This window comes from Hibiscus syriacus, unplaced genomic scaffold (genome assembly GCF_006381635.1).
Source record: "Hibiscus syriacus cultivar Baekdansim isolate YM2019G1 unplaced genomic scaffold, ASM638163v2 tig00111644_pilon, whole genome shotgun sequence".
NCBI classification, from domain to species: Eukaryota; Viridiplantae; Streptophyta; class Magnoliopsida; order Malvales; family Malvaceae; genus Hibiscus; species Hibiscus syriacus.
In genome coordinates this window covers 1,528,636-1,544,341 of record NW_024063144.1, presented here as the reverse complement: position 1 = coordinate 1,544,341, position 15,706 = coordinate 1,528,636, and the positions used below count along the sequence as shown (strand labels likewise).

At 34.1% G+C, this 15,706-nt stretch overlaps 1 protein-coding gene across 4 annotated transcripts; it reads left to right on the top strand.

The window, feature by feature from the left end:
• The first annotated feature begins 12,684 nt into the window (after positions 1 to 12,684).
• LOC120166679 (transcription factor TCP13-like) lies at positions 12,685 to 15,230 on the top strand. 4 transcript variants are annotated; one of them, XM_039175916.1, is made up of 2 exons: positions 12,685 to 12,797; positions 14,047 to 15,230. In XM_039175916.1, the coding sequence occupies exon 2, from the start codon at positions 14,079 to 14,081 to the stop codon at positions 14,985 to 14,987; it is 909 nt and encodes a 302-aa protein (XP_039031847.1). In that variant the 5' UTR covers positions 12,685 to 12,797; positions 14,047 to 14,078; the 3' UTR covers positions 14,988 to 15,230. The 4 variants fall into 4 exon arrangements, with proteins under 4 accessions (XP_039031847.1, XP_039031845.1, XP_039031846.1 ...); XM_039175914.1 differs by lacking the exon at positions 12,685 to 12,797 and adding an exon at positions 13,413 to 13,518; XM_039175915.1 differs by lacking the exon at positions 12,685 to 12,797 and adding an exon at positions 13,563 to 13,660.
• The last annotated feature ends 476 nt before the right edge of the window (positions 15,231 to 15,706 follow it).

Here is a 15,706-nt window from a genome sequence, read left to right as displayed (position 1 = left end):
GGCAAAATTGACTATCGCAATGCGAAATGAAAATCGCAACGAAGAATCGCAATGCGAAATGAAAACGCAATGCGGAAATGAAAATCGCAATGGGAGAATCGCAATGCGATTTTAATTTCGCATTGCGATTATCTCGTTGCGATTTTCATTTCGCATTGCGATTTTCATTTCGCATTGCGATTCTCTTGTTGCGATTTCATTTCGCATTGCGATTCTCTCGTTGCGATTTTCATTTCCGCATTGCGAAATGTAATGGTTGATTTTGTTGATTTCAATCTGCATTATGTTGAAGGCAAAATTGACTATCGCAATGCGAAATGAAAATCGCAATGCGAAATGAAAATCGCAACGAGAGAATCGCAATGCGAAATGAAAATCGCAATGCGGAAATGAGAATCGCAATGCGATTTTCATTTCGCATTGCGATTCTCTCGTTGCGATTGTAATTTCCGTGTTGCGATAGTCAAATGCATGCCTAATAGTGATAACAACTGAATAACAAGAGTTGGTTAAGTCAAAATGGTTGGCCTGAGTCATTAATTCAACTGAAAATGTTAAAAGTTCACACATAAAATCCACATAATACAACGTTTGCATTTAAAAATCACCTAAGTTAACAGTCCCAAAAGTGAAGCCAATTGTGATTGGGATTTTAAAGATGGTTGCCTTTTGCTTGACACCATGAGCTTTGGATTTTGATGAGGATCCATATTTTGGTAGAGGAAAAGATGATTTTGATGGCACTGGTGATCCACATGTCAACCTTGTATGACCACTTTCCTTGCACCGACTACATGTCGATCTCTTCTTCTCTTCACCCTTAGACGTATACGATCGTGACTTTTTGGTCGGCCAGGTAGCCTTCTGTCCATGGCTGGTGGCAAACTGTTTGTAAGTCATCTGGTATGTCCCACTCAGAAGGATGTGGAATAGGGTAGACAATCTCGGCATAAGTCTGTCGATAAACTTCTGTAGTGTAGCAATCCATAGCGTATGCGCTTGAATCATCTGGTTTAAATGAAGAGCAACTTTTATAACATGGCCACACGGATAACCAGATGTTTGCCATTTCATACAACTACACGTCTTTGCATTTAGATCGACTAGCCCATTTAAGTTATTATCCAGTACTTGAAACAAAGTGTTTGAACATGGTTCAACTCTCCATGACGTTGACTTCACAACACGTTTCGTTCTTTTTTTCAGTCCATGGTGTAACACGATGTTCCAATGTTCCTGTAAATTTAAATAAACAATACTTAGTAAATATATAAATATGATAAGTTACGAATTCAAAGAAATAATACCTGCATGGTTTCTTTTCTTGTAGTACCACTGTTGAATAGAGGCTCGAAAAAACTCCATTAACATAGTAATGGGTAATTTCCGGGAATGACGACTTAGAGCGTTGATTGATTCTGCACTATTAGACGTCATGAAACCATATCTTGCTCCAAGTTGATGTACTCTTGACCATCTTTCAAACCCGACATCTTCTAGTGTTTGAGCACACTGAGGCAAAACACGTCTTAAACAATTTATATGCTTATTGAAATCCACTTCCCGATAAGCTTTTACAGCCTTCCATATGTCCTTTGTGCTTTTTTATACCAGCAGACCTTGATTTTAGATTTCTATACAAATGAACACCACAAAGTCCATGAAAAGCATCTGGGAAACACCTTCTAACAGCGTTGTCAATTGAGTTTGCCCTATCGGATATGATTGTCAGATTGCTAATAGGACCTATGCAATCCCTAAGATGCCCCATAAACCATGTCCATGAATCAGAGGTTTCAGATTTGCCAACCCCGTAAGCTATTGGCAATATCCCATTGTTAGCATCCATGGCTACTGCTAATAAGTTTACTCCAAGGTATCGACCTTTCAAATGTGCTCCGTCAACTATAATAACTGGCGCATGCAAGTAATAAACGAACGAATCTACAAAATAATATACACAAGAAATATAATCATTTAAATGTGAAATGCATGTAACTAACAAAAATGAGTCAACAAAATTATATTGATTTACTAACCGTAGCACCAATGGCGAAACAGCAACTCAAAGCGTCCATCTCTATCGTTTTGATATGAGTTACCGACCCAGGATTTTTCAGCTTTAAATTGTGACAATAAGCCGGCAGTTGGGCAAACGATGCTTCTGGCGACCCCCTCAACAATTCCAAGGCATAACATTTGGCTCTCCAAGCTTGAGAATATGATATACTAATCTTGAACCGAGCATTCATGTCAGTCATAATTTCATGTCCCCGATATACCCTGCCATTCAAAAACATTAACTCAGCCAGAAAACCACCCAACACCTTTTTGTTTGCCTGTCTATGGTGAGGAAAAACTTGGGTTCTTGAACATGTATGTTTATCAATAAAAGTCCTAACTTGAAACATTTTGCAATCTTTTATTCTCTTTGCAATCATACGCCACGTACAGTTTTTGTCAATCATACACCTTGTTTCGAAACGATCTTTGCTTGATTTGTTAACTTTTAGTTGATAGCCATCTTCCACACATTTCGTATACAAAGCTATCTTCAAGTCTTCCTTTGTATCAAAACAATCATCTTTCTTGACACGAATAACTTTTGTGTAACAATCAACTGCTTTCTTTGCCAACTCTTCTTCCGGTAACTGAAGTAATTCTGGCATATTCCAGTTATACTCCCGTGGCATTTTCTTTTCTTCGGGGACTTTTTCTTCTTCTTTTTCTTCTTCAGGATTATATGAATTACAGAATGGATGTTCAACATGTTCATTCACAGTCGTAACTTCCTCCTCATTATCATCAACAACATCTTCCTCGGCAACGGGTGTTTCATCATCAAAATTCGGGTATTGACCAATATGAAAATCATTACACACATGGTCTGTTTCTTCTTCTGAAACATCATCAAAATCCGTGTATTGACCAATATCAAAGTCCGGATATTGACCAAGACCAAATTTCGAATACTGACTAGTACTCACAATTTTTTTCTGTTGGCTCATCATCGTCTAACTGGTCAATACGAAAACCGGAATTTGGTGCTGAAAGTTGATTGGGATTTGGATTAGAGAAAGGTTGTGGGTTTTGAGAAAAACTTAGTTGATTACTACCCGCTACTGACCCAACAATACTACTTCTAGGTTCAACAACATACAATGTAACATCATCTTGTGAAACACTAATGTAAGCAATGAATCGTTCAACATCTTCATTGTCGGTTAACAAATAAACTTTACCATTTCTCTGATAAGATAGCCTAAATCCACTTAGGGGCTCTAAATTCAATTTATTTGAAACACGTAGCATTAGAGTTTCATAAGTTAACTTTTGTAAAGACAATTTTAGTTGAAGATTCATGGGTAAAGGCATATATTGTAAAACACCATGAACATTATCCCATGACCCTCCAAACACAAATCTATCCAAACATGATCAACATTAGATGATTTCATGGTTGTAAATTAATTTACTAAACAGACGAGCTGCGAAACTAAAACCTGTTGCCGGATTGGGAAGGATGTCGTTGGATATAGGAACGGATGTCGCCGGAGAGAGTGATAGATGAGATGGAATGAGTTGCGATTTAGGGATTTAGTTTATGATTTCAGTGTTATATACCCAAAATTTCAGTGTTGTGATTTACAGATTCTCGTTGCGATTTACGGATTATCGTTGCGATTTACAGATTCTCGTTGCGATTTACGGATTATCGTTGCGATTTACAGATTCTCGTTGCGATTTACGGATACGCGTTGCGAATACGGATACGCATTGCGATTTACCCATACGCGTTGCGATTTACGGATACGCGTTGCGATTTACGGATACGCGTTGCGATTTATGTGTTCGCGTTGCGATTTTCATATTCGCGTTGCGATTTTGGAAAATCGCAATGCGAATTTGTACTATCGCATTGCGATTTTCAAGAATCGCGTTGCGATTTTGGAAACTGATTTGCGATTCTGGGGATCGCGTTGCGATTTTTATTTCGCGTTGCGATTTTGTTGGTCATTTTGGCAAATCCAAAAAAAGTTGGTTAAAATCGTATATTATAACTTTTTTTTGGTCACTGAGGCGATTTTCTCTTTTTTTATTATTAAAGCATAGGTTTAATATTAAAAAATGTGCTCAAATTATATTTTTTATTTTGGTAATTAAAGTATTTTTTTATTAATTTAGATGTCTAATGTTACTATTTAAATGTCTCGTATATAATGGTTGTTAAAAATTTCGGTTAAGTGACACAGTCACATTTATATAGTTTTAAAAATTATTTTTAAAAAAATTAAAATTCTTATTATATTTAGAAAAATGTAATTTCTTTAAAATTATATATATAAAAAGTAAATCTCTAAAATCATTCCCAAATCTTTAACCCTAACCTTACTTTCTCCCTTACGGGTCATGGCCACTGTCGCCGCCATCCTTATCATATCATTTGTTTGTCGGTGAAGATTTGATCGACGGTGATGGAGATAAAAGGTAGCGGCTAGCGTGGATATAGAGATTAGAATTAAGGTTTCAAAGATTTTGAAGTTTTTTTTTAGATTTTTAAAATTTTGGGTTTTTTAAAGAAAAAGATTCTAATTTAAATGTTTCATTTGAATAATTTTTTAAAATGATAGCGTTCGTAACGTTAGATACCTATATTGACCGAAAAATAATTTAGACACCTAAATAGAAAATGTGCATAATTTAGACACTTTATTTATATTAAATCCAAAACATATTTGGATAGATACTTATCTATTTAGATCTTATAATTTTAATTTGTTTAGATTTTATCTCATTTTATAATGTTAATTACACTTTTTCCTTTTGAGTTATCCGTCCCTACTTGAGAGCATGGGGGTATGGGCCTACAATTGTAGTATGTAGGTCTAGTGACACCCAAAAAATTCTAATTTGAATGACCATTACAGTAGACGAATTTAAAATGATAGCGTTCGTAACGTTAGATATTTATATTGGCCGAAAAATAATTTAGACACCTAAATAGAAAATGTGCATAATTTAGACACTTTATTTTATATTAAATCCAAAACATATATGGATAGATACTTACCTATTTAGATAGAGCATGAGGGTATGGGCCTACAATTGTAGTATGTAGGTCTAGTGACTTGCAACTTATGGGTCCAATATCTTTGGGCTTGTGTACGGCCCATGTGAAATTTGGTGTCGACACTTGTGATATAACATGTTTATCCGAGTTTTTACTTTTACAAGCATGCATCTTAGTCCTCTTTCGCATGTTGTAGACAAGTAATTTTCTTCTCCAATATTACCTTTATTTCCCCCCCTCCAAATCTACAACCGAATATATTCCTAACATCGGAAGACAATTGGAGCATATAGTGTCTTCCGAAAGATGATCGGAGCGTCTGACGTCTTCAAGCTTTTTACATGTATCCTTTAATTTTTGTTGGCACACTCATTTAGCCTTCCAAAAAGGAATACTTTACTTTCCATAATTCACATATACAATTAAGCTTGAAGGTATTACATATAATTTATTTACCTTTTCCCTTAATTCTTTAAATCATTCAAGCATTTTGAGCTCGTATCATATCTGATTGAGTCTTATTTTGTCCAACATCTCTTTCAACCCTCACTCGAATGTCGCATTAAACGTATCGAGAGATAATGGAATCGTAGGTGTCATAACCATTTTTTCGGTAAAACAATTAAATATTATTTTAAAAAACAATTATGACTTTAATTTTGAAAATTGAAATTGAATAGGAGTCGCCATCGACCTTTGGGTTAGGTATGTCGAATACATAAAACGTCTTTTAAAACAATTTTAAGAAAATCGTTTTTAAGACAAAATTGGTATGCGTTTACCAAAGATTCAATTAAAACGGGTTCGGGAGTCGGTTACGCGTGGGGAAGGATTAACACTCCCACAGTGCCCAAAATTAGTACTGTGTCGCTTACACATTGTCGTAAATAGTGGAAATGATGAATCGAATATAAAGTTAACATATGATCCGCTTATCGAGATTTAATTAATTTGCCTCGAATTATTTAATTAGGGAAAATTCTCTAACTTGAAAAGAAACTTCGAGATTAGCAATCCTCCATCGAAAAACTATCTCGTCTATTTCTTATCCGTAAAAATATTCCCTCATCGATTAAAAAATACAAATCTAATATAAATTAATATGGACAATTTGTATGAAATAAAATAAATTGCTATTTACAACAATACTCATTGCATCATTTGAATTATAATAGAAACAAATTAATTAGTAAAATAGAAATGATTTATTTCAAATTTTCCTTTCGTTCGAATGTTGTATTGAATCGTACCTCCTCCGTAAGGTGGTACTTTTCACACCCATTCTATGACAAACGTTCTTGAAAATTATTGAATGTTTCATCCATAGATAAAAAAAGTGTAAAGGAAATAAATGTAATGGTAAATAAAACATTTATATTAAATGGAATTAAAAAAACATTGTTTACATAATACAAATAATATGTAAAATACATTCATAAATAAATGACTAAAATAAAAATAAGTCAACATTACAAACCCAAAATAAAAGGACCAAAAAGTAAGTATTTGAAATTACAAGGATCAAAATGGAGAAAATAGAAACTTGATGTACTAAAACAATAAATATAAGAATTTAAGGGACTAAATAGCAAATATAGAAACTGAAGGGGTTAAAATATCAAAATAGAAACTTAAAAGCCTAAAACAGTAATTACAAACACTTAAAGGACTAAACAGTAAAATATAAACTTTAAGGGATTAAACAACAATAACAAAATTTAAAGGACTAAAACACAAATATAGAAACTTAAAGGGCTAAAACAATAATTACAAATAAACAGAGCCTAGATTGTAAATACTAAATAATACAAGTACTAAAAATGAAAATAAACCCTAAGTAATATTAAAGACTAAAATAAAATAAACAAGAATCATGGAGGACTAAAAATAATTAAACCTAAAACATTTAATATTAAAACAGTGACCAAAATGAAACATGCATAAATCATTGGGCAAAATCTGAATATCAACAAATATAGCATAAAACATAAACTAGTGACTAAATGAAAATAATGAAAACTAGAGGATCGAAATAAAATAGCATAGATTTCATTAAGTAGCTGAAAATAAGGTTACAAAGAATGGGGACCAAATGTGCTATTTTCCCCAAAATTTAAAAAAAAACACGGGGAAGGGGATAGCAAAACTACGTCGTTTTGCTGGCCAAATATAAGGCCGAGTCATGGCTAAATCAAGCCATTTTCCTCATTTGCTTCTCTTTGAAACCGAAAGAAGAGAGAGAGAATGAGATATTAGTTCTCTCAATTCTCTCAATCAGAGAGGAAATGGCCGCTGTACGCCGCCCGAAGATACCCAAACAAACCTAAAAGCCTTCCCTCTTTACCCTAAACCCCGATATAAAGTTCCCTTCCCCGAAAACCCACCAGAAAATCCTAGATCTAGGATAATACCTATCGGGAAAAGACAGCCCCGACGACCACTCGGATTCCCGACGTTCCTCCGATACAAGGTATGAACCTCTCTCTATTTCTTTTTATCCTTTGGTTTTCTTTTCGGTTCAAATATATTGTTTGTTTTTTTTCTCTTTGGTTGGGTTTTTCGAATGGGTTCCCTCTCAACTTGTCTCTATGATTTTTCTCTCTAAACCCCGAATCGTTCTCTCCCTCCATTTTTTCAAACCCCCCGAATGAATCCCCTTTTTCTTCTCCTCTGATTTTTCTTTTTATCTTTCTTCTGTGATTGCCCTTTGGTGATTGATGATGTCTGATATTTCCAGAGGAGATAAGGCCGTGGCAGGAATTAAATCGACCTTGGGATAGCATTTGTACATGTTCTTAATTTTTTATTGGGTTTTCTCTGACTTTGATATGATTTTTGCTTTCTGTCACTGTGGATGGATGGGAACGACTCGCAGAGATGTTCGGCGATGGCTCAGGGTCGCTTGACGACGGCTAACGTGCAACTTGGTGGCTGACTTCGTCTGGCTGTGGTGGTTGGTTATCACTTAGGGTTGAGAAACCCTAACCCTTAAGTGATCTAGACCGTTGAAGGGTCTAGATCCAAGGGCCAAAATAGCGGCGGCTCATAGAGACTAAAGGGAAACCCTAGCAAGGTTCTGGGTCAGTTTGGGTTGGGTTATTGGCCCGAATACTGTGTTGGATCCGGGTCCCTGAGTTAGGTCGAGCTTGTTGTAATCTGTTTGGGGCTGCTGGGCCAACTTGTAATGGGCTTGAGATCTGGGCTGGCTGATGGGTGTTGGGCTACAAAAAATAATGCAATTTCCATTAATAATAATAATAATAAATTAAAATAAAATTAATTAAATAAATAAAAAAGACCTGGACAAAAACGGATGTCTACAACAGTCTCGCAACATGTACTATCATTACAAGCTTTATTTGAATTAAAAGCACCTAAGAGTGTTTCGCCATTGAGACAACCAGAATCACACCCTACAATTTTAGGTTCAATTCCCGCCATGAGAGTTCTGCTCTTGCAATTTGTTGCTATGAATTTGGGAAGAAGTTTTTTGTTCGTAAAACACTACCCTACACAAATATTGGCAAGCGGAATTTTAGAATAATCCGCAGGCCAGGTTTTCTTTTCACATCGCCACCATTTTAAGAACATCACCCATATAGATTCTATGGATAGAAAACCTAGCAAGTTTAAGTCATTTGCTAAAGAGGTTGATTAAAAATTAAGCCTAGCTATTGAATTGTATTGATTACGAAGTATTACAATAATTTAAATATCAAATCAACAATTTTAATCGGTTCAACATATTGGTTGTATTTGTTACATAATTTGAGACGAAAATAAAATAAAAATAAAAAATCGAATTTTTATTAATAAAGTAGAAGAAACAGTTTAGAGTAAAGAACTCGAACAATAATAGAATATCGAACTTGAATCTGGTTGAGGCCTGCAACTACGTAGTTTCCTTAAGATAGATTTTCAGTCACTCCTTATGCTCGAGATATCTTGGTCGTATGTCTCCTAGGATACAACAACGATATGATCAACACACAGTAGCAGAACTTGCGAGATAACGAACCAAATCTTACTAGAGACTATAATCGAAAACAAGAGAGAAAGAGAGTTTTTTTAACCGTGTTTAACCTAGTTGGTTAGCACCGTATTTACAGTGTTTCACGAGGGAGATGAATTGGAAATAATATATTTAGGCTATTAATTAGTATCTGAATTAAATTGAAAATAATCCATTAATACCACCTTAAAAATATTTCGGTTGTTAATATGTATCTGAATAAAATCGAAAATAATCAATTAACACCGTATCATATCGAATATATTCGTGAATTGCAAGTCATACCATATTTAATATTTAAATTAAAAGGAAATCACATAAAATCCAAAAAGAACATTTAATTCACAAGCCCCCGACCGATCCAAATATTCACATCGCCCATGTCGTGTAGGTGCATGCCCCCAACACCGATGGGTTCAACGAGCTTGGATTTGCAACGCCCCTATGCCTACACGCGAGGCACAACATCAACCTAAATCATTTAATTACTAGCATGTTGGTTTGTGTATATAAACCATTTCATTGCTTGATATATATTCCACTAACGTAGGATATGAGTTTTCCTATTTTCCTAACACAACATAATTCACATCTACCTTATTTTGAGCTTTAATTTCTCATCCATCACTCAACCGTTTTGAGCATATGAGATACCGTTGTAAAGATATCACGTAGTAGAATATGAATCAATAAATTTATTATTCGATTCTTCATCTTTACACTTAGGAAATATGCTCCAAAATTTCTAATTTATCACATTTTTTCCAACACTATTAAAAAAATAAAAGGTTTTACCTTTCTCCCTGATAATTTACTATCACCATCACCTACCCTAATTATCTTTAAGAAAATCTACCATCATTACACAAATTTATGATACCAAAAAAAGAAGAAGACCCTTCTTAATTCTTATGCCAGTTTAGAGTTAAGAGAGCTGGTGAGGTAATTGGGTGGGAAACTGCCCACATCATACAATTCATTTTTTTTTTACTTTTTATGGTTTTTTTTCTCTTTTTTATACCGTTCATTTTTTTAACTTTTAGGGGTTTTTCTCTTTTTTAAAAACTTTTAGGTTACTAATGTTTAAACTCGTAACATCTAAAAATAACAATGATTCCTTTAACTACTAAGTTAAATTAATTTTTTCCCACAAAATGATCATAAATAATTTACAAAGATTCAAACGTTAGATATATTGAATACATGTTAAAAGATTTTGTATATTTTTTAATTATTTTATTTCATACAAAAGTACGAAAGATAAAAATAATTATATAAAAATATTAATTATTATTTTTAAAATATTTTAATTATTTATCCATTGAACTAGTGCCCAATTAACTTCTCACATTAACTCTACAAAAAGTATACATAATGAAACAAGCTTGAAAATTATATAACACAGCACAACCGGATTTCATAGTAACCTTTCGTTGTAAAGATAAAGAAATTATCAGGAAAGTTCATGGGATTTAAATCGGAAAGGTTGGCTTATTATATTTTAGGGTAAAGTATATAAATGGTCTCCCGATTATAGGAGACTATTTTATTGAGTCATCTGACTATTAAAATTTATGAAATAGTCCATTGACTATATAATATTATTTTGTTGAGTCCCCAACTATTAAAAGTTACAAAATGATTACTCGACTTTTTATATGTTCAAAACTCATCATTTTATGTTACAAAAATTGATGGCAATCTGAGCTAGACGTTAACATGATGATCGCGATATGTTAAACTCTGATCACAAAATCTCAAACGACTATCATATCTCAATCAATATGTTAATGTCTAGCTCAGACTATCATAATTTTTTAACGAAAAAGGACGAATTTGGAACATATGAATAGTCGGGGTGACTATTTTGTAATTTTTAATAGTCAGGGACTTTATAAAGCAATGTCTTATAATCAATGAACCATTTTGTACCTTTTAATAATCGGAGGACTCAACAAAATAATACCCTATAATCGAGATACTATTTGTGTACTTTACCCTATAGTTTAAATTGTACAGTGTGTGGAGTTTGGGACCATTTATGTGACAATAATGGTACCTTTGCTTTGTATGAGGAGAATCAGAAACTGTGCAGTTTGTGAAGAATACTTTTCACTGCTTTGTTTCATCACCTTGAGATGCCCACCACTGCCAATTACAACGCTTCAAATAAAAACAAATACTCTCAACCCTAAAAAGAAAAAAAGTTTCTTTCCTGATTTTCTTCCCTACCAAACAAACAACTCATCTGGGAAAAACTTAAAGAAAAACCAGATAATCAGCTATTCTGATATATTACGCACACACACGATCACACACTTTAAAACTTCATGATCAAACGACTTTTTCATGTTCATGTTTAAACCAGTAATTATGCAGATTGTTTTGTTTTCTTGGGGGAAAAAGTATGTCATAACTTTTATTATAACAGTTAAATTTCCTTGTTTTCACTTGTAATGCTTTGATTCCTTTCTAGCCCTAGGGTTTCTATTTTTGCTTCTCTGGAAGGATTGCATTACCCATATTTTATCTGATCAAAATTAGGAGAAACTTTTGCATGTAGAAAAAGCTAACAGCTTGTTATGATCCAAGATGAGCAATCGAAGTTGAATACTGCATTTGTTTCAATGAATAGAGAGACCGAAGATTTGATATATTTCTTTTTCATTTTCTAACAACTGTTAGGTTTAAAGACACTTAAACTTGTCCTTTATACATGCATATTCTTTCTTCACATAAAGCTGCGTCTTGTGTGGTCCTCTTTTCAATCACTACTCGATGTTTCTAAAGCAGATATAGAGATTGGTCCCAACCCTACTATCAAATTCACAATCCTCCCACACTTATCTTTGGTGGATTGTGTACTCTTATCCTCTCCGGCTGATGTTATCCCCTCTATGTAGGGATTCAAATAACAGTCGAGTAGCGAAACAATAACCGTTATATAGTGATAGCAGTGGCGGCCGAAACTACTATCATGGAAAATAATGGTGTGAAACAGAATCACATTAATAACAATGGATCACAACTGCAATTTAATGGATAGATGCCAATTACGATAATAACTTCTGTTATGTCTGTAACCGTAATAAACACAACACGACCGAATACGTGACTGCAACTTTAAATTAAATCCATGCATCTGTGTTAAGTCATAAATAATCTTATTGGAAATCAGTTTAGATTAGATAGTAGGAACAAAGCAACAAAATCTAACAAAGAATCGTATTACAAGAACATCTTTCCTATGTTCAGGATTTGTGGCTATCCCTTCCAATGATATTTGTTTGAGATTCGAATTTGAATTCTCTCTCTGAGAGTGTAATATACAATATCGGTTCACATTCCACTTGTTGTTAGGAACATGTTGTGTACTAGTATTAGGCATGCATTGATCAACCCCATGTGATAGGGATTCGCCTCACAAAGGCCTTTTGTAGTTGTCGATAAAGAATGCCATTTCACTTTTTGAAATGCGGTTTAGCCATGCATGGTCCCCCATTGTTTTTGTGTTAAGAAGAGAGCGATCACATCGTTATCCAAACTCGGGTGAATATGAATGACATTTTGGCATGCATGGTAGTTAATCTGTTTATCTTTATTCTCTCATATTTTCTTAGATCATAGATTCTCGACTCACATTGTTTGAGCGATCATATTATTTTTGTGGTGAAGCCATGCATGGTCCCCCATTGTTTGAGTACATTTAGCCAGGTAATTAAGCTGCTCATCTTTGTTCTCTTATATTTCCTTAAATCATGGGTTCTAGGCTCACTAGGAGTACTCTCTTTTCATCTTCTAAAGTCTCTCATTCTCCTCCCTCTAAGTAAGATTAGGATTAGATTTAGAATTTGTCCAAAAAAAATTGAAAGAAATGAAAGATTGCATGCCATTCGAGTGAGTATGAAATTAAAGTATATTCATATGTTAGAGTGGATCCAAAGAGAGCAAGCAGGGATGGATCGAAAGATTGGGTGGGACAATCGGCCCTTAAAAATTTTAAATTCTCATACATTTTATATTTTTTTTTTGTATTTTATATTGATTTTTTTAAAGAAGAGAAGGCTTCAATAAAAACCCACCTTTATATTCGAGTTCAGGGAGAAACTCAAGCCCAAGCATTAGAAGGAGAAAAAGAGTGCATAGAAAAAAATTGTTTTCAACCTTAAATATTTGAGTTTGCCCTTATATTTTTCTTTATAAATTCATCTAACATAAAATCTTACATCCGTCATCTAATATCTTGTAGGTGTTGACACAAATGGTAGTAAAATTAATCACTTCATTTTTATTTTTTATATTTGTTTTATTATTCATATTTAGTTAATGATATATACCACGTGGAAGCCCTACTACCATTGCTTTTCTTTATTTTCCTTTTCCCTCTTCAATGGACTATGGTTGGTACAATTCCAGCAATGGATGAACTTCACCAGTAAGTTCTTTCTCATAATTAAAACAAAAAATTGTAACCTCTCAATATAAACATATATGTATATACATATCTTCAGATTGGCCTGGGTAAGTCCATAACCAAAGTTTAAAGGTGCTTTCATTCAAGTGTTTGATACATTTTTGTAAGTTTAAATGGACTATGATATTTTTTCTTAGCTTGAAACTTTGATTATTTCAAATAATCTGGTCTTTCTTCTCCATTTTCTGTAAAAACCTATATCCTTTTTAAGTATTACTGTGAGATCTGCGTTACATCTTCATAGCTTTCTATCTGATAAAAAGGGCATGAAATTTAGGGTTTGTTATTCGTCTCAAGTTTGAGGCATAAGCCGTTAGTTCAGCAATTTTTTCTTTACAAACTTTCTTAGTTTTTCCAGGAAAAAAGGGATTTGTTTACTTTCATTATTAATTTATGAATTTTATGTGTTTGTTGTTGTTCTTTATTTTTCATAACATTTCGAAGCTTTTTGCAAAAAAAAAAGGGGATTGAATTCACCTGGTTTTTCAGCTTTCTGATGCAACAATGATAAGAGACATAAGATGATTTCGAGTTCAGAAAACGCAGATTCTCCGACAAGACACAACGACGACGACAAGAATGAAAGCAAGCTGATCAACAAAGCTCCATCGAGTTCGTCGGCGCCACCGTCACCATGGTTGAGATTGAAAGATCCGAGGATCGTACGTGTTTCGCGTACTTTTGGGGGAAAAGACAGGCACAGCAAAGTTTACACCATACAAGGATTGAGAGACCGAAGGGTAAGGCTGTCGGTTCCCACTGCAATTCAATTGTATGATATTCAAGACAGGCTTGGACTTAATCAACCTAGCAAGGTCGTTGATTGGTTGCTTGATGCTGCTAAGCATGATATCGACGAACTCCCACCATTGCCGGTGCTGCCGCCGGCCTGCTTTCTGAATTCCGACGCCTTTTCGAGGGCTAAATCGAAAGAAATCTCTAGGGTTGCAATTGGTGATAAACGAGAAAAATGTGGACCAAATGAAGATGATCATGGTGCACAAGCTTTAAACAATACCGTACCATCGTCTCATTCATATCGCCATTTGGAGCCTTCGAGTTTTCCTTCATCATCATCATCATCACATTTAGGAAGTCATGGAATTATAGTACATGCGCCCCATTCAGAAGAAGCACACAATTTCAATGCCGTGGCGCCGCCATTGCCATCCGCATTATCTCTATGTCCACCGCCACTAGGAGGCGGAACACCGCCTTTGTTTCCACCTCATCCCGTGGATCCTAGACAACAAATAAACCATTTTCAGATGCCGAGCTCAGGTGCACAACAACAAAGCCTCCTGCTTAATTCTCTCAACTTTCCACCGTTTTCATCGGTAACCCAATCCATTACACCCTTCCAATTGATTTCTCCTAGGTTTCTCCATAGCCATCCAGATAATAAGGAACAGAACTTTCCTTCTAAATGACAACAAAATCAAGTACTATATGGGTAATAATAACATTTAAGGGCCAACCGAATGAGGCATACGACATATTGTGTTTCTCTTATGTTCCATCTAGAATGTAAGTTTTCTTAGGGTTTGTGTTTGATTTTCATAATTTTTGGGTTTTCAAATATGTCGTAGAATTGAATGCTATGCCGTTGGATGTTGGAGTGATTGAAATTTATATTTGATATTGCATGAATAGTTTGAAGCAATATTAAAATATCACACACTGTTCATACTTCATCTATATATATAATACATATAAATAGTGCACACATTTGCTTTTGATAGTAGACAGCTTTTTGTAGTGGATAATTTTAATAAACTGGACTTGTAAAATCTGAAAACAAATTAAACGAAAATATTTAATTTTTTATATTAAACAATTATAGCCCTCTATTTTCTCTTTGCTTTTTTTTCTTATACTAAATATAAAAATAAGTGTTTAAACTATATATTTTTCCTATTTAGGTGTTTAAGCTATTTTTAGTCAATCCAGATGCTTAACGTTACAAACGTTACTATTTTAAGTGCTATGATCTTAATATTTGATAATTTTATTTTTAAAAAACTTAAAAATATTTTATTTTTCTAAAAAACCTTAATTTTTTTCTAAAATACCCAACCCCACACAAAGTCCTCAATTCTCTATTTCCACCCCTATATTAATATATGGTTAACCGGAGTCATTCCTAGAA